This window comes from Meles meles, chromosome 1 (assembly GCF_922984935.1).
Source record: "Meles meles chromosome 1, mMelMel3.1 paternal haplotype, whole genome shotgun sequence".
NCBI classification, from domain to species: Eukaryota; Metazoa; Chordata; class Mammalia; order Carnivora; family Mustelidae; genus Meles; species Meles meles.
The window spans coordinates 130707625-130733119 of NC_060066.1; the positions used below are offsets into that span (position 1 = coordinate 130707625).

The 25495-nt window shown below is 37.7% G+C and overlaps 1 protein-coding gene across 1 annotated transcript in view; it reads left to right on the forward strand.

Annotated features, from left to right (window-relative positions):
• Window positions 1-9029: 9029 nt before the first annotated feature.
• DBT (dihydrolipoamide branched chain transacylase E2) overlaps window positions 9030-25495 on the forward strand; it is a 50138-nt gene continuing 33672 nt past the window's right edge. Inside the window, exons 1-3 of the mRNA XM_046022287.1 lie at window positions 9030-9092; window positions 15083-15206; window positions 18569-18644. Of these exons, the coding sequence (XP_045878243.1) occupies window positions 9042-9092; window positions 15083-15206; window positions 18569-18644 (251 nt within the window). The 5' untranslated portion in view covers window positions 9030-9041. The remainder of the gene's footprint in view (window positions 9093-15082; window positions 15207-18568; window positions 18645-25495) is intronic.

Below are 25495 nucleotides of genomic sequence, written 5' to 3' on the forward strand. Positions count from 1 at the left end.
CTCAAGGATCCTGCTGTATCCAGAGGTGACGAATTTTAGAGCTGAAGCTGGAAGAAAGGTCTGGATCCTGCAATGCACAGACCACCTTCTCCCGGGTCGGGGTTGCCTCTTCTGCAGACGACCCCTTAATACCTGTGAGCCCGTCATTGGTCACAGGGTTGTGTATAGCAGCAGCAGCAGCAGCAGCAGCTGTACTAGTAGTACTAGTAGTACTAGTAGTACTAGTAGTAGTAGTGTAGTAGTATAGTAGTAGTAGTAGTAGTAGTAGTAGTAGTGTAGTAGTATAGTAGTAGTAGTAGTAGTAATAACGTTCTTTTTCTCTTCTGAAGTATGATTTATTTGGGGATGGGTGGGAAAGGGCAGAATTGGAATCAGTAATATAATGTTCTAAAAAACTAGTTATGTCACCTTGTCCAAGAGCAAGGGCAAGTTCATGACAGTTGAACTAACGTCATTCCCTCAGACGATGGCAGAAAAAAAACAGTCAGCTTCTTGATTCTGCTTGTGGCTAGTTCCTGCAGTAACTGAGTATCCCATGATATGCAAGCCTCTAGGTAAGCAAAGAAGAGTAAGGCAGCTTCTACCATGAGGTTACTGGAGGTATATTTAGGACACTGAGAAGTAATCAATTATAGCGTTATACTCAATGGTAATACAAATAATATTTAGCATATACTACTAATCTTAGAGTTAAATAGGAGGGCACAGAAATTAGAATATGATAAACCACAACAATAACAGACAACATTTCTTGGGCATTTACTTGAGTGCCATGCACTGCATGCATTCACAACCTGTTGAAGTACTTAGTGTTTTTACCTCTGCTTTACAACTGCATATGTTAAAAATTTGCTGCAAGTCCACACAGTTGTTAACTAAAAGACTGGAACATAAACCTGGGTGATCTGATGTAACTACCATTGTTTCCTAATCCTAATAACTAATCCAAGAGATTACTCTGCCACTTTTGTGACAGATATGTTCTGGAAACACATACTCTATATATTTAACCAAATCTGAGACGCTGTAATATCAGGAACTAGCCGTAAGACAATAATCAGGGAAGTAGTCATATTTGCATTTTAGAATGTTGACTTTGACAATGTGTGGAGGGCAAATAGGGCTAAGAGGCTGAAGAGAAAAATGACAATGGTGTAATAATCTAGGCAAGAGATAATGATAATCAGAATTTTTTTTTTTTTAAGAAAGGTGGGATCACTTCTCGACTTTTTGACTGAGATCAAGTGTAGAAAGGTGGGTCTTTGTTTTTGTTTTTAAAGATTTATTTGAAAAGAGAGAGAGAGAATGTGTGTGTGTGTGTGTGTGTGTGTGTGTGTGTGTGTGTGTGTAAGCACGGAGCAGAGAGAGGGGCAGGTGAAGGAGAGAGAGAATCTCAAGCAGATTCCCTGATGAGTGCAGAGCCGGTGGTAGGGTTTCAGTCCCTAGACCCTGATATCATGACCTGAGCCAAATCTTGAATCAAAAGCTTAACCAACTGAGCCAACCAGGTGTCCCAAGGGATAATAAGAATTTGAAGAAAGACAGTAGCAGTGGGGATGGATAGTAAAGCTCTCCTCCTATTTGACATCTTGGATCCTATTGTAGAAACTTAACCTTCTCAGGGTCCTTGGTCTTCATTTCTAACTTTGCTATGAAATCCTGCCTCCGATCCATTCGTCTCATTCTAACTAATTCCAGTTGTAGAAGGAAGTGAACAAGATGGTAAGATAATGGGGAAACTAGCCAGGCAAGAGTAAATAATAGTAAGCATTTATATAATGCTTTCATATACATTATCTGTATCAATGTTCACTACAAGCTGTGAGGTCCGTGTTACTGTATCCATTTGGCCAATAGAATCTGAGGCCTAGGGCGCCTGGGTGGCTCAGTGGGTTAAAGCCTCTGCTTTCAGCTCAGGTCATGATCCTAGGGTCCTAGGATTGAGCCCCGCATGGGGCTCTCTGCTCAGCAGGGTGCATGCTTCCCCCCACCCCTGCCTGCCTCTCTGCCTACTTGTGATCTCTATCAAATAAATAAATTCTTAAAAAAAAAAAAAAAAAGAATCTGAGGCCTAGGGAATCAAAAGACATGCCAAGCTGACATAACAAGTGGTATAGTTAGGTTAAATCCTGGGTCTTCACAATTATCTACAAAGAAAAGACACTTAATCTGACAACAAATTCCTCAAGAGAACAATGGAAGTAGAAAAGGTAATGGATTGGGAGGCCTCTGGCTTAGTGGGTAGGGTATGGGACTCTTGCTCTCAGGGTCATGAGTTCAAGTCCCATACTGGGCATAGAACTTATATTTTTAAAAAAAGAAGAAAAAAGACAATAGATTCGTATCTTCAGAATGCTGACAGAAAAGTAACCATCAACATAGAATTGAGTCATCAGCAAAATTATCTTTCAAGAATGTGAATGAGATGAAGAAAATAGTTTCCAGATACATAGAAACTGAGTTTAAGATACTTAGTAGAGATGTACTTCAGAAAAGAAAAATTATATCAGGGACACCTGGGTGGCTTAGTTTGGTAAGCCTCTGCCTTCTGCTGAGGTCATGATTCTAGTGTCCTGGGATCAAGCCCTGAATCATCAGGCTCCCCACTCAGTGGGGAAACTGCTTCTCACTTTCCCTCTCCCTGCTGCTCTCCCTGCTTGTGCACGTTCTCTTGATCTGTCAAATTAAAAAAAACAACAACAACAACTTTAAAAAAGAAAAATTAGTGTGTCTGGGTGGCTCAGTCATTAAGTGTTGGCCTTTGGCTGGGGTCCTGCTCCCAAGGTCTGGGATCCAGCCCCCCATCAGGCTCCCTGCTCAGCAGGAAGCCTGCTTCTCCCTCTCCCGCTCCCCCTACTTGTGTTCCCTCTCTTGCTGTGTCTCGCTCTGTCAAATGAATAAATAAAATCTTTTTAAAAAAAGAAACAAGAAAAATTGACTCAGAGGGTAAGTCTGATATGTAAGAAGAAAAACAAAAAAGAAATTATAAACATATCAGTTTATCTAAAAAAGCATTACATAAAATAACACCAGATAGCAAAAGTGTATAAGTCAAGAGGTAGATGACTAAAGTTAAAGAATTCTAAGATCTTCTTTGGGCATAGAGTTAAAACATAAACTGATTAAAGACTTTAAGGTAAGTATTCAAACAGGGTGCCTGGGTGGCTCAGTTGGTTAAACATTTGCCTTTGCCTCGGGTCATGATGATCTCAGTCCTGGGACTGGCTCGCTGCGTGGTGGGAAGTCTGCTTGTCCTTCTCCTTCTGTTCCTTCCTCTACCTCGTGTACTCCCATGCTCTCTCTCTTATAAAATATATATTTTTTAAAAAAAGGTAAGTATCAAGTTACAATTCAAGGGTAATCAATAAAGTAACATTGTGTATGACTTCTAAACGAGCTGAAAGGAAGAATGAACTAAGTGGAAAATACACTTCTGTTTTTAAAAAAAGAAAAATTGGATCAGCATGAAAAAGCAGGATATAAAGAAAGCACTAAAGCAAGAAAGTAGAAATGCGTTCACATATACAACTAATAAAAGTGAAACTTAAAGTAATTTGAAAAAAAAGAACAGAAGGAGAAGTAATATAGAGACCTACTTATACTATAACTGTTTAAGAAATTTAACTAAACTCAAGGAGAGAGAGTGAAACAGGAAAGGCAGTCAGAGTGTTTTACTGACAAGATTTCCCAAATTTTCTGGGAACAGATGATATTCATATATAGAGAACAGACCATGAATTCATATAAGCTCTTCCAGGTAATATGAAAAAGAAGTAAGACACCCCAATTCTTTTTACAAGTATGACTTTGTTTTTGTTTTGTTTCTTTTAAAAATATTTTATTTATTTATTTTATTTAGTGATTCAGCACTTACATATAACACCCAGTGCTCATCATAAACAAGTGCCCTCCTTAATACCCATCATCCATTTAGCCCATTCCCCACCTACTTTCCTCCATCAACCCTCAGTTTGTTCTCTATCATTAAGAGTCTCTTACAGTTTGCTTCACTCCCTCTCTTTTTTCCTTCCAATATGTTCATGTGTTTTTGTTTTTTAAATTCCACATATGAGTGAAATCATGCAGTATTTTTTTTTATTTGAATTATTTTGCTTAGCATGATACACTCTAGCTCCATGTCATTGTAAATGGCAAGATTTCAGTCTCTCTGATAGCTGAGTAATATTCCATTGTATATATATACCAATATATAGAAGATTTATCCATTCATCAGTTGATGGACATTTGGGCTCTTTCCATAGTTTGGCTCTTGTTGATAATGCTGCTGTAAACATTGGGGTACATGTGCCCTAAGACTCGTTTGACTTTGATACCAAAACCAAACAAAGATGACATGGGAAAGAAAAATTATAGGCCAATTTTATTTATAAATTTAGGGGTACTGGGTGGCTCAGTTGATTAACTGTCTGCTTTTGGCTCAGGTCATGATCCTGAGGGCCTGGGATCAAGCACTGGGAAGTATTTCTTAAGACAGAAAAAGCACTAGCCATACAGAAAAAAAACAAAACAGATACATTCAACCATGTTAAAAGGAAGAACTCTGTACACCAAAGACTCTTATAAAAGAGCAAAGACAAGGAAGAAGATACCAAAAACACAAATAAATGAAAAAGCATTACAATCTAAAATATATAAAATTTAAATATATAATAAATATATATAATAAATAATAAATATATAAATAAATATATAAAATATAAAGAACTCCCACACAAATCATCAAGAGAAAGACATACACATGATAGTGGGAAAAAAAGCTAAAAACATGAGCAGGCACTTTAAGAATGATTGATAAATATATGAAAATGTGTTGACCTTATTAACAATCAGGAAATTCAAATTAAGAACATGATACCATTTTACAACTACTATGTTGGGAAAAATATTAACTTGGTTTTAGTGCAACAATATCAAATCAGAAACAATGGGTAACCTCTTAATAGCTGCCGTGTATTTTGCATGATCATGTTGGGAAACAATATAGCACTATCTTGGGTAAAGTAAAAGGTAGGTATAATCTTGGGGTGCCTTGGTGGCTCAGTTGGTCAAGTGGCCCACTCTTCAGTTTGGCTCAGGTCATGATCTCAGGGTCATGAGATCCAGCCCTGTGTTGGGGTAGGTGCTGAACGTGGAGCTTGCTTAAGATTTCCTTTCCCCTCTCCCCGCTCGTGCTCTCTCTCAAAATTAAAAAAAAAAAAAAAAAGTATAATCCAAGTCTCCACAATTCTATTTTTTTTAAGTTTGTTTGTCTGTTTTAGTAATCTCTCCCTTCAACATGGGGCTTGAACTCACAACCCTGAGATCAAGAGCTCCACCACCTGAACCTGCCATGTGCCCCTCCACAATTCTATTTTTAAGCATATATCCTTGTCTTACTAATCAGAGTGTAATTGACTAACCAATAGCGACTGTATCACCTAGAGCTTGTTAGGAATGCAGAATTTCGGTCCTCATCCAGATCTATTGAATGGGAATCTGCATTTTGACAAGATCCCCAGATGATATGAATGTTCATTAAATCTGAGATGCAGGGGCGCCTGGGTGGCTCAGTGGGTTAAAGCCTCTGCTTTCGGCTCAGGTCATGATCCCAGGGTTCTGGGATCCAGCCCCACATCGGGCTCTCTGCTCAGCAGGGAGCCTGCTTCCCTCCTCTCTCTCTCTGCCTGCCTTTCTGTCTACTTGTGAGCTCTCTCTGTCAAATAAATAAATCTTTAAAAAAAAAAATCTGAGAAGCACTGCCCTAAAGAAAGTCTAGCACATGTATCAGGAGAAAAGAATGTATCTAGCAGCAGTAGTGGTAATAGTTGTAATAGTAATAGAAAAGGACTGGAAACAGCACAAATGTTCACTGCACAGAGAATGGATAAATAGTGGTACAGTCATAAAAGCTAGTTGCAGAAAGATACAATTTGATGACATTTTTATAAAACTAAAAAATAAGCAAAGGTAAGCAAGATGTTGTTGGAGATTCATATATAACATATGGAAACAAAGGTATGCTGAACACACATGCAGGATAATTTACTTCCCGTGAGAGGAAGGGTTAAGAGGAGGAGGAGACAGTGTGACCTTCACCAGAATAAAAAAGCTTTTATTTCTTAAATTGGGTTATGGGCTCCAGGTTTTTGTTACCATGTGTGGCTTACCTATATGTTACATTATTCTTTTTAAATATATGAAGTAACACAAATTTTAACAGCTTCATTGAGCTATATACCATAAAACTCATTTTAAGTGTACAATTCAAGGATTTTTAGGACATTTTATAGTTCTGCAACCATCACCACAGTCTGGTAATAGGAAATTTTCATTACCATAGAAAGCTTTTTCCCATTCCCAGTCATTTGCCATTTCCCACTCCTATTCTCACGCCCACGCAACTAATCTGCTCCATCTCTGTAGATTGTTTTCTTTGGACATTTCATATGAATAGAATCATGCAATGTATGACCTTTCAGATCTGGCTTCCTTTACTTCCCATAATATTCTTGAGGTTCATCCATGTCACAGATGTACAAGTGTTTCAGTCATTTTTAAGGATAAATAATATTTTATTACATGAATAGACCACATTTTGTTCATCTGTTCACCTGTTGAAGAGTATTTGGAGTGTTTCTAGTTTGGGCTCTTAAAAACAATGCTATTGCCATTATTCTTGTACTGGTCTTTGTGTGGACATATGTTTTCATTTCTCTTGGGTAGATACCTAGAAGTGGAGCTGATGGGTCATAATCAGTCATTTTATTAATTAGGAAAATGGAAATGGTTCTTTGGTTCTTTTGAACTCAAGCAAATGGATTAACTCGTAAGTAGGTGGCATAACAGTTGATGGTGAAAGATGAGGACACACACAATACTGAATGTGGACTCAATTCATTAAGGTCAAAAGAGGGTAAAAGAAAAGAAGAACTAAATATTTTCTTAGAAGAAGGTAGAATTAAAAGGAAAGTTAAGGGGTGCCTGGGTGGCTCAGTCGTTAAGTGTCTGCCTTCGGCTCAGGTCATGAAAACACAACAGAACAAAATTATGGGCTGCAGCTTAAAGCTGTGCCATAAGAGAAATTTATGACCCCAAATGTTTGATTAGAAAAGGAGATGTTGGGGTACCTGGGTGGCTCAGTTGTTAAGCGTCTGCCTTTGACTTGGGTCATGATCCCAGGGTCCTGGGATCAAGCCCTACATGGGGCTCCCTGCTCAGAGGGAAGCCTCCTTCTCCCTCTCCCACTCCCCCTGCTTGTATTCCCTCTCTCACTGTGTCTCTGTCAAATAAATAAATAAAATCCTTAAAAAGTATAAATAAAGGGAAAGTTAAGAGGAAGAAAGTGGTATACAGGCCCTGGGAAGAAAATAATTCACTTCAAAGTCACAGCTATTACATCTTCTTTTTATTTATTTATTTTTTTAAGATTTTTTATTCATTTATTTAACAGACAGCTAGATCACAAGTAGGCAGAGAGGCAGGCAGAGCGAGGGGGAAACAGGCTCTTCACTGAGCAGAGACCCCGATGTGGGGCTTGATCTCAGGACCCTGAGATCATGACCTGAGCCACAGGCAGAGGCTCAACCCATTGAGCCACCCAGGCGCTCCACATCTTCTTCTTCTTCTTCTTCTTTTTTAAGATTTTATTTATTTATTTACAGACAGAGATCACAAGTAGGCAGAGAGGCAAGCGGGGGTGGGGGGGGGGCAGGCTCCCCGCTGAGCAGAGAGCTGGATATGGGGCTGGATCCCTGGACCCTGAGATTATGAACTGAGCCAAAGGCAGAGGCTTTAACCCACTGAGCCACCCAGGCACACCACCCCCTCACATCTTCTTTTTAAAACACACACACAATTGGGAATATCAAATAGTGCTTATAAAATATTTATTTTATTAACTGGAAAGTTAAAAAAATTAAAGTTCTTCTGACTTCAGATATTGTTCTAAAAGTAATGATTCAAATGTATTGCTTACAATAGTTTGTATGTGAAATACACTGAAAAGCAAAAACAAAAAAGCAAAAAAAAAGTGTGAGTTTGGGTAGTATTAGCAAATTTGTAAAATAACTGAGAATTTGTTTCAGTCATTAACCTTCAATATTGAGGATTTAAAATGTCTTTGTTCCCATATTTTCGTCTTTAATTCTTTAGACATCTGTACAGATTTTCATTCCCATCTAGAGGGCAAAAACCATGCAAATGTTGTCCTGGAAGTTTCTAGTAATTGTTGTCCTAGTTGCTCTGAGAAAGATTGACTATTAAAACTCTGATCTCTTATTTTCATCCCAATCAACTTGACCTGAATTTGACATTCTCCAAAAGCCAAGTAAATCAAGGTTATATATGCCTATGATATATATTGTATATGCTGGGCAGCTGCATCTGACAACATTCTCTAAGAAGAAAAGATAATGTTGTTATCTTTATTTTAGACGTTAGGGCAACCTTTATCTTCTGTAGGAAAAAAAAAATTGAAAAGGCAATTTCGGTCACCAAGAACCCTCAATGGGAGTAAAGAATACCAGTCACTGGGTAGGATTCCAGCATAGACTTGTGACTCGATTAGTGGTACAGAGCCTTGCTGCAAAATTTGGAAATGTCCCATTTTCTGTAATCAAGGCGGGTATGATACAAGCTGAAAGGGGGTATTTTCCTACTCATCTGGTCTTCACCATAACTCTCTCCAAGTAATAGTCCTTCCTTTTTGTTCCCTTAACAGTCTCCATTTCTACTACACGTATGAAAAAGATGATCGTTGGTGGACACAGCCATGCCCTGCCCAACTTTGTCCCTGAAACTCACGATGAGCTGCCTCCTCCCCACCTCCCCTCCAGCGTGCTCTCTCACCTCCTCGCAGGCCCCTCCGCCCCTTCGTGTTTCCCTCAGGCCCCGCCCCACCCGCTGGTTGGCTGTGCGGTGGGAGGCTCGTTCCTGCCCTCGCCATTGGCCGCTCAGGGGGAGGTGCGTTTCCCGGCTCCCCATAGGTCGGCAGTGCGAGACAACTCTTAACAACCACGGAGCATTTGTCATTTCCGGGTAAGATGGCTGCAGTACGTGTGCTGAGGACCTGGAGCCAGAATGCCGGGAGGCTGGTAAGCGGTTTGGGGCTGATTTGAGATCGGGAAGGAATGATTTGTCGCCAGTGTTCCCTGGGAGCACACTTTGTCGTCCGAGAGCCAGGCGGACGGGGCACGTGGGATGGAGAAGTGGAAGGATGTATGCAACACGAAGGGCAGAGAAGGTGGTGAGCGGACCGGTCCAGAGACCCACTCCCTCCTTACCTGGCCGCCTGTCTGTCACAACTCCGTCTCCTTCCAGCTTTATTTACACCCAGTGCCATCTAGCCTTTCACCCGTTAGCCTTTCACCCATTAGCCTTTCCATCTAGGTGCTGGGCATTGTGATAGGCGCTGGGGATATGGAGATATGTATTCACTCAGCATTTATTGAGCACCCACTGTGTGCCAAACACTGACCACACGACCCCTGCCTCGGAGAATTTACAGTCTAGAGGAACTCAGAGAACTTACAGTCTAGAGGAAGAGACCCGTAAAGCAAAGCGTTAACAGCACGGGTTCTTGCCTCCGAGGAGCAGGAAGACTCAGGCTTCATTCTGTGGACCTGTGTTCCTCTCCTGTGTCTGTGCCACATATCTTTACAACTTTTTATCACCATAGCTGCGACCTACCTCCATCTCCCCTGCAGTTTTTCCCTTTGAACAACCCTTTAGCACCAATCACCCGACATCCCAGTAATCATAGTGTTTCGCCCTCTTTGCATAGCGTTTTTCCTTTTGGGATCCCCCTTCCCTAAGGTCTGACATTGGTCGACCCCTGAGCTTAGAAAATCTGTCATGAGGCTGCTGTGTACTAGGTCCTGGGCTAGGCACTCGGGAAGCAAATGTGAATGAGAGAACCCTGCCGTCTCAGATTAATTACAGTCTTGGGGTGGAAGGCAGGGGAGAAAAAGTTACAAAGAATTAGGACAGCTTGAGAAGTGCCATAATGGGACATTATAGAGTTACAGGAACACATAGGAGGGGTATTGGGGGGTCAGAGAGGAGTTCTCAAGGGATACTGTGTAACTTGAGATTTGCACCGTGGTAGGTATTGGCCTCTCTTGGAAGTTCTCCTTGCTTGGCTTCTGTGATACCACTTCCCACTATTCTTCTTCCTAGATGTTTGGCCTCTCCATCCCAATCTCCTATTTTCCTGCCTGACTTTTAAATATGTATTGGTGTTTATAAGGGCTAGGACTTGGGAACTCTGCAGTTCCCAAACTATTTTAGCCACTTCTTTCAATTTAGTTGCTGTCTGTATGCTGATAATTCCTAAAGTTCCAGTCTTCAAGCCAGCTCTACTCCAGACCCACATATATCCTGCTGTCCTGGAGATCTCCAGTTGCATACATAGTAGGTATTTTTCAGCTGCAAGTAATAAAAACCCAGCCAATAAATGGGAAATTAACTAACGATGCATCCCATAGCTAGATGGCAGCTGGCAGCATTGGTTAAGTGGCTCATACTTATCAGGGTTGTCATTTCCACAATTCATGCGGCCTTTCCCTTATGGTTACAAGAGGGCCACTACAACTTCATATGCGAGGGAGGAAGGGGGAGGGGGTGGTACCAGCCACACTTTGTCCAGGACTATGTTACATGGCCACCACTAGCCCAGGGGGTCTTGAAGGAGTTAGCATTTAGCCATCTCGCAGAGGCACATCGGATTCTAGTTTCCAGAGTTAAACCCTTAGACCTGTTTCTCTTTTGATTCTAGCCTATACAACTCCAGAATTTAGTCATTATTCTCCACCTTGCCCCCAGCTGCAGCTTTCCTGGTCCTTCCTAATTGGACTTTCTGCCTCCAGTTGGTGCCTCTCCAACCCATTCTTCATAGTGTAACCAGGGTGATCTTACAAAGTAAGATACACATTTGAGAATGTCATTTCCTTGGTTAAAACTGCCTCAAGCAAAATGTCCAAAATCTAAAAGACTATGAGGCCATTTATGATCTGGACCTTTCCAAATCTCTCAGGCTTCATTTCTTGCTGAAACCTACCCACCCCAACCCCCACTCTGACATTTGCCTCACCCTTGCCCCACACTGAACTACATTGGAAGTACAGTGAGCTTCAGTTAATTAAACACACTGCCTCTCTCAACTTCAGACTCCAGACCTTTGCACATGTATTTCCTCTGCTTTAAAGACTCTTGCTTTCTTTCCCTATGTCCTCATCTGCAATAACACCTCATCTCCTGGATTACTCCTACTCAGCCCTTAGATCTTACTTCAAGTTTGCTTTCTTGAAGTAGATTGGTTTCCTTCTTTGTGTTTGTTTTTAATACTCTGTTCTTCCCACTATAACACTATGTCACCATCAACTCTTTAACTGTTTTCCTTTGAGGGTATGGACTGTATGTTCCATGAGAGAAGGAATTCATCTATTTTGTTCTCTAATCCCAAGTGCCTAGCACAGAGTAGATACTCAATAAACGTTTGTTGAACAACTCAGTAAAAAGTCTATTTTTTCCATCTGTTGTAAAGTATAAACAACAGGAGGTCTCAATACATGTAGTAGATCATTAACAAGGTCTTACTACGTTGTGTTTTATTCTCCCTTATTGCACTGAGCATTTAACTCTTGATGAACTTACCATTGAATTAACATTGAACTTTTCTATTTTGTCTGTCTTCTTGTAATGAAGTGTAAGCAACTTGAATTTAGGGACTATATTCTGTAGCTTATTCAGCTTTGAATTCCCAAGCCCAGCACAATCCCTGTCTTTAGGAGTGCTCAACAATTGCGTGTTTAATTATTATTTATTTCCTTATTTGAATCTACTAAAACTTGGTTTCATTTCCTATTTTTTGCATTCTGTTTCTAGAAAAAATGTCTTTTTAGCTTGACAAATTATTTTTTCTCCTTCTCTCCTTCTGTTTTGTTTTTTTTAAAAAAGATTTTATTTTTTTATTTATTTGACAGACCAAGATCACAAAGTAGGCAGAGAGGAAGACGGGGAGGCAGGAAGCAAGTTCCCCACTGAGCAGAGAGCCCAATGAGGGGCTCAATCCCAGGACCCGGGGATCATGACCCGAGCCAAAGGCAGAGGCATCAACCCACTGAGCCACCCAGGCGCCCCTTCTGTTGCTTTTTTATCTTTCCATTCAGCAGCATCACTAATTAGTCTAGTCTTCTCTTAGTCCAGTTAGTCACTGTCACATAATGCCTGTTGTACTTATGTTGCTTTCTCCTTTTCCATGCAAATCACTTCAGGAGCCTGGTAATTCATGCTTCAAATACTGTAATAGTTTCTTAACTTTTTTTTCTCTTACTTGGCTTTACCTGTTATAATCTAATCAATAAACTGCAACTATATTAATTTCTTAGTCCTTTTTCTTCAATAATCTGTAGTGTAGAAGTTTGAACTCCTTATCCTGTTACAGTCAACAATAATTCAGTCCTCATTGAGCCACTTCCAAAACTCCCCACCCCCCCCCCTTTTTTTTTTTAATTTCATTTGACAGAGCAGAGAGCATGAGCAGGAGGGGCAGCAGAGGGGGAGGGAGAAACAGACTCCCCACTGAGCAGGGAGCCTGTGGGGCTCTATCCCAAGACCCTGAGATCATGACCCGAATAGAAGGCAAATGCTTAATGACTGAGCCACCCAGGCACCCTGCAACACTCCTTTTTATAAATTTGATCAAGCCAAATCAAGCAACTCACTGCCTGATGAGACAAGTTCTGGCAGCAGTTCTTTGGTTATTCTGTACCCTCTGCTTTAAAAGTGCATTGCTGTTCTTTAATAATTAATACTTACTATGCAAGGCCCACACAACTCTTCCCCCTGGAAGCCTTCCCAGATCAAGCCATCCTTAAAAAAACAAACTAAAACACAAAAAAACTCTCTGCTTAAGTTCCTCTAACGCCTACTGCCTATACTTATTACAAAAAACTAGAGCATACATGTCCATGTATGAATGTGTATATGTCTGTTTATTTGTTTCTACTAGGTTATAAATTCAAAGCAGGGATTATTTCTCCTACATATAACAATGTGATGTGAGAGAAAGAGCCTCAGCTTCAGAGTCAAATTTTCTTGGTTTCAGAGCTGAATTTTGCTATTTGTTTGCTTTGTGACATTAGACAAAGCATTTAACCTCTTTGATCATTAGTTTCTCATGTGTTAAAGAGGGCTAATGTGCCCATTATTTCAGAAGGTAATTGTGAGGTTAAAAAGAAGATGATGCATTTAAAGACCTTTAAAGTATCCAGCACATAGTAGGTATTCAATAAATGTTTGCTAGTTGCTGCCTCCCTTGCCTGAATAGTTGTTCTTCAATAAAAGTTGCCATTGTTTAAGGTAGGACTTCCTAGTAGTTTAATTTTCTCTCAAGGTTTTTAAAAAAACTTTTTCTTTATATCAAGGTGAATCCATATACTTCAAAACTTCCATTTATTGTCCTAAATTAAAATTTATGAATGTCTGATGAAGTGGAGGTTGATTTACATCTTTGATTTGTTGTTGACTAAGAGCCAGGATTGTGGAAGTTGAAGGAGAAAGAAAGGACACAGAAAATGGGGGCTTGGGAAAGAGAATTCTTTCACTATATGCTAAGTTTTAAGCTATCAATTTTCTTTAGGTTTTATGTTTCCCAAATGTTAATGTTAATAAAAATAAAATATATATTGTAAAGACTAGTTGCTTTACGATTATCTCTTAAGGCAAAACTAAGATGCATGATTTAAGATTATTTGTGTTTTAGGAAAGAGACCTTTAGTTTTTCTTTGCTTTCAGAAATCAGTAACAGCTTAGAAATTAAGGTGAAATATCACATAATAATTTAAATGTATTATTCATATTGGTAAACCAAATACTTGTTTTTATATTATTTGCTGTCAGAAAAAGAACAAAATTCTTGTTTATAAATACATATTATAATATGGCTATAGTACATAACATAATATGTATTATAAAATAACTTCTAAATTTTAAGGGCTAATCACCACCAGAGGATAAAGTACATGATAATAAAGTAATTTTTTTAATTAAAAGTAACTCCTACGGGGCACCTGGGTGGCTCAGTGGGTTAAGCCGCTGCCTTCGGCTCGGGTCATGATCTCGGGTCCTGGAATCGAGTCCCGCGTCGGGCTCTCTGCTCGGCAGGGAGCCTGCTTCCCTCTCTCTCTCTCTCTGCCTGCCTCTCTATCTACCTGTGATCTCTCTCTGTCAAATGAATAAATAAAAATTTAAAAAATAAATAAATAAAAAAATAAAAGTAACTCCTACATTAATAAAAAGAATTGCAAATATATACCACTCTTCTCAAATACAGTAATAGGGTTCAAAATTTCTGTACATTATGTTTAAAAGTGTGATATAGTTAACCTGCTGTTAATAACATTGAAATGTTAACTTTCAAAATAAAATAGTCTACCTTTTAGACACATAGGTTCTAATATATCAAGTTGAATAGATTAAGGTCAACTTATTTCTCTTATATATTGTCTTGCATTATACTGAGATGTTATACAAAATGGTCACATCTAAAGAGTCATCTGTAAATTATAGTAAGAAAACCTTTCCCTACAGCACTACACATGTTTTCAGTGTCTTTAGATGCTAACAGTCAGTTTTGAATTCTTTGTAGTTTTATTTTGGGAAGTCTTTATAGTGACACGACTGTACCTACAAACTCATGTTTTGTACAAAATATATCGTTAAAATTTCTTCACTTTCACAAGAAATTTTAAGCAAGGATCATAAGCATATAAACAAATGTGACTCCAGGAATGTAGTTTTACTAAGGAAAAGAACAAAATAATGTTCCTGGGTGACAGGGTTTAAGTTCCTTTGATTTCTTGAACAGAAATACTTGAGAAATAACCAGTCTTAATAAACTTTATTTTCACTGATTCCAGGTTTGGGCCAGTTCAGATTTTGGCCTGGATAATTTCATACTGTTTGTATTGTGATAATGACTGTTCTACTTTTAGAACAGACTTGAAATTCAGTATGTACTTACAGAGATAAGCCATCAAGAACATTCACAAAAGCTTTTACTTTTTTGTTTTCTCATCTTTAGATTTGTATTCGCTACTTTCAGACATGTACGAATGTTCATGTTTTGAAGCCAAAATATGTGTGTTTCTTTGGTTATCCTTCATTCAAGTATAGTCATCCACATCAGTTGCTGAAAACAACTGCTGGTAAGTATGATCTCAAAATAGACTGTGTACAATAATATTTTATATCGTACTCAGAACTTTTTAAAAAGGTAATTAAAAACTTATCAAAGTAAAAAGAGTTAACCTTTTCATTCTAGCCCAGCCCTTCTCGCTTTCCCTGAATCTATCCTTTTCTTACTTTCTTTTTTGTGTGCCCTGCCCCCATCCCTTTCATATCTTTACATAAATAATGTGTCTTCATAATGTTGGGAATGGGTTATCTTGGGCCATCTGCTCTGCATCATCTGGCTCATCTAAGTGCAATAGTCAGGTAAATTGTTGACTTAGTAGATTATATCCTTATACTGTCACTGTATTACTGGTTGGATGAAGCACTTCGGTTTGTTGTGTTAAGATCGTGTGATGAAACTATCACCAAGTGTTCCTAAATAGAAAGTTTCCTGACTTTTACCATTTAATTACCTTTCTCACATCTTTTTCTACCCTCAGTAAAGAACTTGAGGCTTAAGTATTAGATTTGGCAAGGGCACTAAGATTTTTTTTTCCTGATTTTCTATTTAGATCTCTGATAAAGAACACTAGACTTTTGTTACATCATTAAGCTTTTGACAGATACTTGTTGCCGTAGTCTGTGCTAGCAATGAAAAATAAGGGGATTCCAGGCAGATCCAACCCCTGAGATCAGTCTTTCCATGCCTTTTTGAAGGTCATTTTCCATAATACTCTAAGATATATAAACCTTACCTTTGCCTTTTTTTTTTAAAGATGTTTATTTTTAAAAGTTGATCTTTTCTCTTTATTTCTTAGAGAAAATAGAGGCCATTCAAGCAGAAACTCCCAACTTTTTGCTCTAGTCTCTAAATACTTACCTTGAGCTTTGGGTTCTTGATCTATCGATTACTAGCTGTGTAACTTTAAGCAAGTTACACAATTCCTTTATATTTCAGCATCTGTAAAATAGGAGTAATCACTGTGCCTAACTCATTGTGTCATTGTGAGAATAAATTCATTTAACACAAATACTTATTTATCACCTGCTGTCTGCCAAGACACTGTTCTAAGTGCTTGGGATACATTCTCTTCCTATATTCCCTAACTCGGTGAATACTTAAGCTAGAAACCTGGAGCCTTCCTGGTTCCTGTTTCACATCAAATTGATTACTGAGATCTATTAATTTGACATCCTACATGATTCTTAAATCTGTCTTCTCTTTTTCAGACAGCTTTGAAAATATATAAATATATTAAATTCTATACTTCAGTTTCGTACGTGTAGTAGCCTCTTAACTGCTTTCTCTGTTATCCCTTCCCCAAGCCCATCAACCACATTCCTGCCAGGGAGATTTCTTTCTAAAATTTATAGATTTAAAGTTACAGATCTGAAATGGCAGATAGTATTCCCTGTTGGTTAATTATTGCTGAATAACAACCCTGCCCATGACTTTGGCTTAAAGCAACAATAATTTATTATTTCTCAGGATTCTGGGAGTTACCCAAATGGTTCCTGTGTTGGTTTCACCTGAGCTCACTAATATGAGGATCCTCCGCTAGGGGATTATCTGGGCTGGAAGGTCCAAGATGGTCCCACATACATGTCTGACAGTTGGTCCTGGTTTTTGGGTGGGGTGTCTCATTTCTCCTCTACATGACCTTTTATCCTCCAGTAGACTAGATCAGTTTCCTTACTCCAGAATCTCAAGGCAGTATTCCAAGAGGGAGATGGTAGAAGAAGCTGCGAGGTCCTGGCTCCAGAATTTATACAGTTTCACTTCTGCTGCATTCTATTGTCCGAGCAAGTGATAAGCCAGTGTAGATTTAAGTAGTGGTAAATTATACTCTACATCTTATGGGAGCAACTGCAAAAAATGTGTGACCATATTTACTTACCACGGCTCGTGATCACCTTCAGGGCAAATTTCCAACGGCTCACCATGGCACAGCAAAGAAAGCCTTTCTCAATCTTGACTGATTTTTTTTTTTTTGGCTACATGTACTATCTTCAGCCACAGAATTGTATGTTATTCCCTAACCCTGCTCTGTGCTATATTTGTATATTCTTCTTGCACATGCTATCCCTTGAATAATACTGTTTTGTATAGAGGTTCCATAATTTATTTGTCATTTTTCAGTGACTTCGATTGGAATTATAGATCTTCATTTTAACTCTATGATAACTATTCTTGAGTACAAATCTTTGTGTACCTCTCTTAATAATATCCTCAGGGGGAAAAAGTCTTAAAAGCAGAATTGCTTATTGAGTCAAAGATGCGGACTTTTTTTTTTTTTAAGGCTTTTGATATTTAATACCAAACTACTTTTTCAGAAAGGTTCCAGTTTGTACTTTGAGCAGCAGGCCGTAAGAGGACCGAACTTACCAGAGAGGAAATAAGAGGTGCCTAATACCTCCATATCAAAAATGCACTTGTATTTCTATTTTTAAAAAATATTTTATTTATTTATTTGACAGAGATCACAAGTAGGCAGAGAGGCAGGCAGAGAGAGAGGAGGAAGCAGGCTCCCCGCTCAGCAGAGAGCCTGATGCGGGGCTCGATCCCAGGACCCCGGGATCACGACCTGAGGTGAAAGCAGAGGCTTTAACCCACTGGGCCACCCAGGCACCCCTGCACTTGTATTTCTTAACCATAAACTTATCCCCTCATATTTATTAAAGAAAATCTTGGGACTTGAATCAGCTTGTTGTGTGTTTTGTAAGCAATTTTGATGAAAAGCAGTCTGAAGATAGAGAGAACTCTTGAATCAGTTCAGAGCCACTTGTTATCCTGCAAAAGTGAGAATCCATACCTACTTCCTGTTTACCAGAAATACTTTCTCTGGGGAATAATTACCATAAAGTATCACTTGGCATCTAATTGTTATAAGAGTGGAGTAGAAATTCAGAAAGGGATAAACAATGGAAAGGAAGGAGAGAGACTAAGATTTAATAAGTTGGCAGAACATGGTTTAGACAGATGAAAATTTTCCAAGTTTTCTATATATAGACCCGTCTGATTGTTAACCACTAAGAATGAGTAGAGTTACATGAAGTCAAAAGAGATCTTAGAGCAGGACAGTAAGGTTATTATAGTTTAATAGCAGAAAACAAGGAGATCCAGCGAACTGGGCCTTCTATACCTTTGTAAGAGCACATTCTTTTTCTCGAAATTTGGAAAACAGAAGTGCTGTGGCCATTATCCATAGGTCTGTGATGCTGAGTAATTTATTTAAATCTTTGATGGTTATTAATGATGTTTATGCTTTAAAAAATTACTAAATACTTTTTTATCTGTAAAATGCAATAGGTTCTGCCTCTCATTTAGTTGTGAAAGCATCTATTAGGAATATATTATGTACTTAATGAGACCATTTCTCATTTGTCTTTGAAGCTCTGCAGGGGCAGATTGTTCAGTTCAAACTCTCAGACATCGGAGAAGGTATTAGAGAAGTAACTATTAAAGAATGGTAAGTTGGGGCACCTGATTGGCTTGATCAGTAGAGTATGTGATCTTGATCTCAGGTTTGGAAGTTTGAGCCCCATGCTGGATGTAGAGATTACCTAAAAATAAAATCTTAAAAAAAAAAAAAAAGGTAAGTTATTCTGAAAAAGATTATAAGTCAACGTAAAAATAAGTTGTTTAAAAATAAATACGAATTCTTTAAGTTGAGAAATTTTTCTGTAACAATTCTTTTTTTTAAAAGCATTAAGGTAGTTTATGTTGCTAATAGGTTGTTAACACAATTCATCATACATCATGACATTTTATTTGATGTAATTTCTTAAGGATTATTTTTTATTCTTTTAAAAAAATTATTTCACTGCTCACCTCTCTATGGAAAAGGGAAATTAGCCTATAAAAAATGTTAACTTGATATGAGCATATGTTTGAATGACATTTGTATATGAACCATTTATTTCGAGACTATTTTAAAATCATGATATAGTCTAAGCTCTCTTTACTGAAAATGACCTCAGTAAGAATGCCAGTACATTTTACTCACTATTCTCTGACAGTTGGCCTGTATTTTTAGGATAGGTTAAAATATAATACCAAAAGATATTAATCAAAAAATAATTTTTGCAAAGGTTCAGAGTTTTTCAAAAAAAGCCTTGAAACAGGCTCCTACTGCTTTAATCATCCTTCTACCTCTTTTCCATTTCCTTTTTCAGAAAAAAAAAGAAACACCTCTGGGTAGTGAACTAATTTTTATTTTTATTTTTATTTTTATTTTTTTTAAAGATTTTATTTATTTATTTGACAGATAGAGATCACAAGTAGGCAGAGAGGCAGGCAGAGAGAGAGGAGGAAGCAGGCTCCCCACTGAGCAGGGAGCCCGATGTGGGGCTCGATCTCAGGACCCTGGGATCATGACCTGAGCCGAAGGCAGAGGCTTTAACCCACTGAGCCACCCAGGCACCCCGTGAACTAATTTTTAAAAGTGTCTAGGAGTAGCAGTGAAGATGAATAAATAGGTGCTCTCTCACCATAGTTTTATACCATTGAAGATCCTTATAAGAATCTGATTCAGCCACTTGTGTATTCTTTCTCTGTAGTTCTCATTATTATTACTTAGTAAGTTAGAAAACAGTAAGAATGTAATGTGCCTTACTGTTATATCTCTAGTGGCATTGTGGGATTAAGGAAAGAGCAAGAGCAAATCAGAAGAGCCGGACTCTGAAACTTAGAAACCATCTTGCCTGGGATTCACTTGGTCTCTACTGAGCATTGAATTTTAATGTGTAAATTGGGGGAAACAGCACTTACTCTGCCATCTCACAAAGGTTTTTGTTGTTGTTGTTTTGTTTTGTTTTGTTTTAGCAGGCTCCCCATGAGCAGGGGAAGCCGCATATGGGACTCGATCCCAGGACCCTGGGATCATGACCTGAGCCGAAGGCAGTGGCTTAACCAACTGAGCCACCCAGGCACCCTCACAAGGTTTTGCAAGGATCAAATAATATAATATATAGAGAATGCCTTTTAAATCTGCCAAGTATTATGTACATTTTTGCTTCTTTCTATCTTTTAGAAAAATAACTTCTTTCTAAGACAAACACTAGTCTTTGTAGATTCTAGAATTTTTTTTCTTTTTTCTTTATTTTTTTAATTAATTTATTTTTTCAGCGTAACAGTATTCATTGTTTTTGCACAACACCCAGTGCTCCATGCAAAACGTGCCCTCCCTATTACCCACCACCTGTTCCCCCAACCTCCCACCCCTGACCCTTCAAAACCCTCAGGTTGTTTTTCAGAGTCCATAGTCTCTTATGGTTCGCCTCCCCTTCCAATTTTTTTTTTAATAAACATATAATGTATTTTTATCCCCAGGGGTACAGATCTGTGAATCGCCAGGTTTACACACTTCACAGCACTCACGATAGCACGTACCCTCCCCAATGTCCATAACCCCCTCCCCCTCTCCCAACCCCACCTCCCCCCAGCAACCCCCAGTTTGTTTTGTGAGATTAAGAGTCATTTATGGTTTGTCTCCCTCCCAATCCCAATTTTTTTTTAACATTTCTTAATTTCTACCTCATGTTAATTCTCTGGACACATGTTTTGATATAGGGTTTTAAGGTTCTTGGAAAAGGAGATTATGCCATTCCTAATGAAAATTAATAATTCATTAGATGAGAAACACATTCTTGATTAAGGTTTTACAGAAGTTCTTTAAGAAATATTAAGAGCTTTCTTAAATTCTATGTGCTTTTTCTCTAACTTAGTCTATAAAGCTCAACTCAAGGGGAAATATATATGTTATAATGCAGTTGGGGGCGCCTGGGTGGCTCAGTAAGTTCTGTCTGGCTCTTGATCTTGGCTCAGGCCTTGATCTCATGGTTGTGAGTTTGAGCCCCACATTGGGCTTTTTTTTTTAAGTCTACTTAAAAAAAAGTATCATATATATATATAATTACATATATACACACACTCTATATATACAACATCATGTATTTATGCATACACGCTCTCTATATATAATGTGATATATGTAGTATGTATACTATATGGTATATATATAGATACACATACTATATATATACACATATACACACAGTGTGTGTGTGTATATACATATACACACACACATTATATGTAATGTAGATTGGTAAAATGTTTAAAAGTAGAATAGTGTGCTATACAGCAAGAATAGAAATTTGAATGTGTGAGGAAGCATGATTTAACAGAAGGTGATGTTTTCATGTAAGTGGCAGTAAAACCTTATTTATTCTTAGAATTTGTAGCAGCAAATAAATGGGTAAAGAAGAAAAATACTTCAGTTTCAAAAAGCCTTTGACAGATTCCAAAACAAAAGTTTGGATTATGTATTTGCTTTTGCTTTAAAGTCAGTTTTTTCTAATAGTAATACAGCTACTCCAGCTTTCTTTTGGTTACTGTTTGCATGATTTTGTGTGTGTGTGTGGGGGGGGGGTGTATTGTATGTATTTTGCATGTGTTGTGACCATATAATTGTGACTTTATCTCTGGATTTTCTGTTTTGTTCTGTTGATCAACATGTCTGTTTTTGTGCCAGTACATACTGTTTTGATTATTATGGCTTTGTAATATAGCTTGAAGTCTGGAATTTTAATCCCTCCAGCTTTGCTTTTCTTTCTCAAGATTGCTTTGGCTATTTGCGGTCTTTTTGTGATACCATACAAATTTTAGGATTGTTTTTTCTAGCTCTGAAAAATGCTGTTGGTATTTTGATAGGGATTGCATTAAATGTGTAGATTGCTTGAAGTAAAAAAAAAAGTAAACTTTTTTTTTTAAAGATTTTTTATTTATTTATTTGACAGAGAGAGATCACAAGTGGACAGAGAGGCAGGCAGAGAGAGGGGGGAAGAGAGCCCGATGCGGGCTCTGAGATCCAGGCTCAAGACCCTGAGATCATGACCTGAGCCGAAGGGAGAGGCTTAACCCACTGAGCGACCCAGGTGCCCCAGTAGTATAGATATTTTTAATCATATTTGTTTTTCCAATCCATGAGCTGGAATATCTTCGCATTTCTTTATATCATCTTCAGTTTCTTTCATCAGTGTTTTATTTTTTTCAGAGTACAGGTCTTTCTCTCCTCTTTGGTTAGGTTTATTCCTAGATGTCTTCTTATTTTTGGTGCAATTGTAAATGGGATTGTTTTCTTAATTTCTCTTTGTGCTGCTTCTGTAGTGATGTATCAAAATGAAACAGATTTCTGTACATTGATTTTGTATCCTGCAACTTTACTTAATTCATTTAGCAGTTTTAGTAGTTTTTTGATGGAGTCTTTCGGGTTTTCTATATAATATGTCACCTGCAAAAAGTGTAAGTTTTGCTTCTTCTTTACCTGTTTGGATGCCTTTTATTTTTGTTGTTGTCTGATTGCTGAGACGAGTACTTCTAGTACGATGTTGAATAAAAGTGAAGAAAGTGGACATCATATCTTGTTCCTGACCTTAGGGAAGGTCTCGGTTTTTCCTCATTCAGGATGATGTTAGCTGTGAGGTTTTCATATATGGCCTTTATTATGTTGAGTTATGTTCCCTCTAAACCTACTTTGTTGAGGGTTTTAATCATGAATAGATACTGTACGTTGTAAGTTGCTTTTTGTATGTCTATTGAAATGATTATATGATTCTTATCCTCTTATTGATGTGATGTATCAATAAGACTTTTATTATGTTGGGAATTTTTTCACTACTGATTCGATTTCTTTGCTGGTTCTCTGTCTACTCAAATTTTCAATTTCTTCTGTTTCAGTTTTGGTAGTTTATATGTTTCTAGTAATATATCCATTACTTCCAGTTGTCCAGTTTGTTGGCAGATAGTTTTTATAATAGTCTCTTACAATTGTTTGTGTTTTTGTGGTGGTGGTGGTTGATTCTCCTCTTTTATTTGTGATTTTATCTATTTGAGTCCTTTTTCTTTTTTCCTTGATAAGTCTGGCTAGAGGTTTATCAATTTTATTGATTTTTCCAAAGAACCGGGTCCTGGTTTCATTGATCTCTTGTTTTTAAAATTTATTTATCATTTATTTCTGCCCTAATCTTGTTTATTTCCTTCCTGCTCCTTTTAGGTTTTGTTTTTTGTTCTTTTTTCTAGCTCTTTTGGGTGTAAGATTAGATTGCTTATTTGAGATTTTTCTTGCTTCTTGAGGTAGGCCAAATTGCTGTAAACTTCCCTTTTAGAACTTCTTTTGCTGCCTCCCAAAGGTTTTGGACCTTATGTTTTCATTTTCACTTGTTTCTGTGTACTCTTAAAATTTCCTCTTTTTATTTCCCGTTTGACCCATTCTTGCTTATTAGTATGTTATTTAACCCCGCTGTATTTGTGAGCTTTCCAAATTTTTTCTTGTGGTTGATTTCTAGTTTAATAGTGTTGTGATAGGAAAAGATGCATTATATGACTTTAGTCTTCCTGAATTTGTCAAGGATTGTTTTGTTGCTTAATATGTGATCTGTTCTGGAGGATGTTCCATATGTGCCTGAAAAGAGTGCATATTCTCCTGTTTTAGGCTGGAATGTTCTGAATATATCTATTAAATCCATCTGGTCCAGAGTATCTTTCAAAGTCATTGTTTCCTTGTTGATTTTCTGTTTAAATGATCTGTCCATTGATGTAAGTGGGGTATTAAAGTGCTCTTTTATTATTGTATTGTATATTGGGTCCTTTATTTTTGTTATTAGCTATTTTATGTATTTGGCTTCTCCCATGTTGGGTGCATAAATATTTACAATTATATCTTCTTGTTGGATTGTCCCCTTTCTTATTATATAATGTCCTTATTTGTCTCTCTTTTCTTTTTTTTTTTTTTTAAGATTCTATTTATTTGTTTATTTTAGAGAAAGAGAACATGAGCTGAGGGAGGAACAGAGGAAGTGGGAGAAAAAAATCTCAAGCAGACTCCATGCTGAGCATGGAGCCTGATACAGGGCTGAATCTCATGACCCTGAGATCATGACCCAAGCCAAAATCAAGAGTCAGGAGCTCAACCAACTGAGAGACCCAGGTGCCCCATACTGGACTTCCTTTTGACATCTGTTTGTATGATAGATGTTTCTCCATCCCCACTTTCAATCTGCAGGTGTCTTTAGGTCTAAAACGAGTCTCTTGTAAACAGCATACAGATGGGTCTTGTTGTTTTTTGTTTGTTTGTTTTTTATTCATTCTGTCACCCTGTGTCTTTTGATTGGGATATTTAATCCATTTACATTCCAAGTAATTATTGATATGTATTTTTCACTATTTTATTACGTGTTTTGTGGTTGTTTCTGAAGAATTTTTCTTTCTTTCATGGTTTTCTGGTTTTCTTGAGTGATATATTTAGATTTCTTTCTCTTTATTCTTTGCATATTTGTTAGTGGTTTTTGGTTTGTTATTACCATTAGGTTTGTATATAACATCCTCTGCATATAGCAGTGTAAATTAAGTTGATGGCCCTGTAAGTTTGAACACATTCTTCTCTCCTCCCCATGTTTTAGGTATATATTGTCATATTTTACATCCTTCTATTTGTGAATTCCTTGACTTATTTTTTACAGGAATAGTCATTTTTACTGCTCTTGTGTTTCCTACGATCATACTGTCACTCTCGGTCTCTCTTTTCCACTCAGAGTCTCTTTTAATGTTTCTGGCAAGGCTGGTTAGTGCAAATGAACTCCTTTAGTACTTGTTTGTCTGAGAAATTGCTTATCTTTCCTTTTATTCTGAATAATAGACTTGATCACTAGAGCATTGTTGGCTGCATTTTTTTTTTTTTTCCATTTAGCACTTCAAATATATCATGTCAATCTTTTCTGGCTTAGAAAGTTTCTGCTGAAAAATCTCTTGATAGCCTTATGTGGTTTCCCTTGTGTGTTATTGTTTTCTTTTGTCTTTCTGCTTTTAAATTTTCTTTAACACCAAATTTTGCCAATGTGATTACAATATGTCTTGGTGTAGATCTGTTTTTGTCAGTTTTGATGGGGGCTCTCTGTGCCTACTAGATCTGGATATCTGTTTCCTTCCCCAGATTAGAGACGTTTTCAGCTATTATTTCTTCAAATAAATTTTCTATCCCCTTTTTCTCTCTTTCGTGGGACTCCAATAATATAACTGTGATTAAATTTTATGGAGTCACTGAGTTCCTTAAGTCTATTCTCATTTTGCATAATTCTTTTTTCTCTCTTTTGTTCAACTTGATTACTTTCAATTACTGTTTTCTAGATCATTAATTTGCTCCAAACTGGTGTTCATTGCATAAAGTGTGTTTTTGATCTTGTTTATTGTACTCTTCATCTCTGATTTGTTCTTTTTTTTATCTCCAGTAAGGTTCTTACTGATGTCTTCTACTCTCTTCTC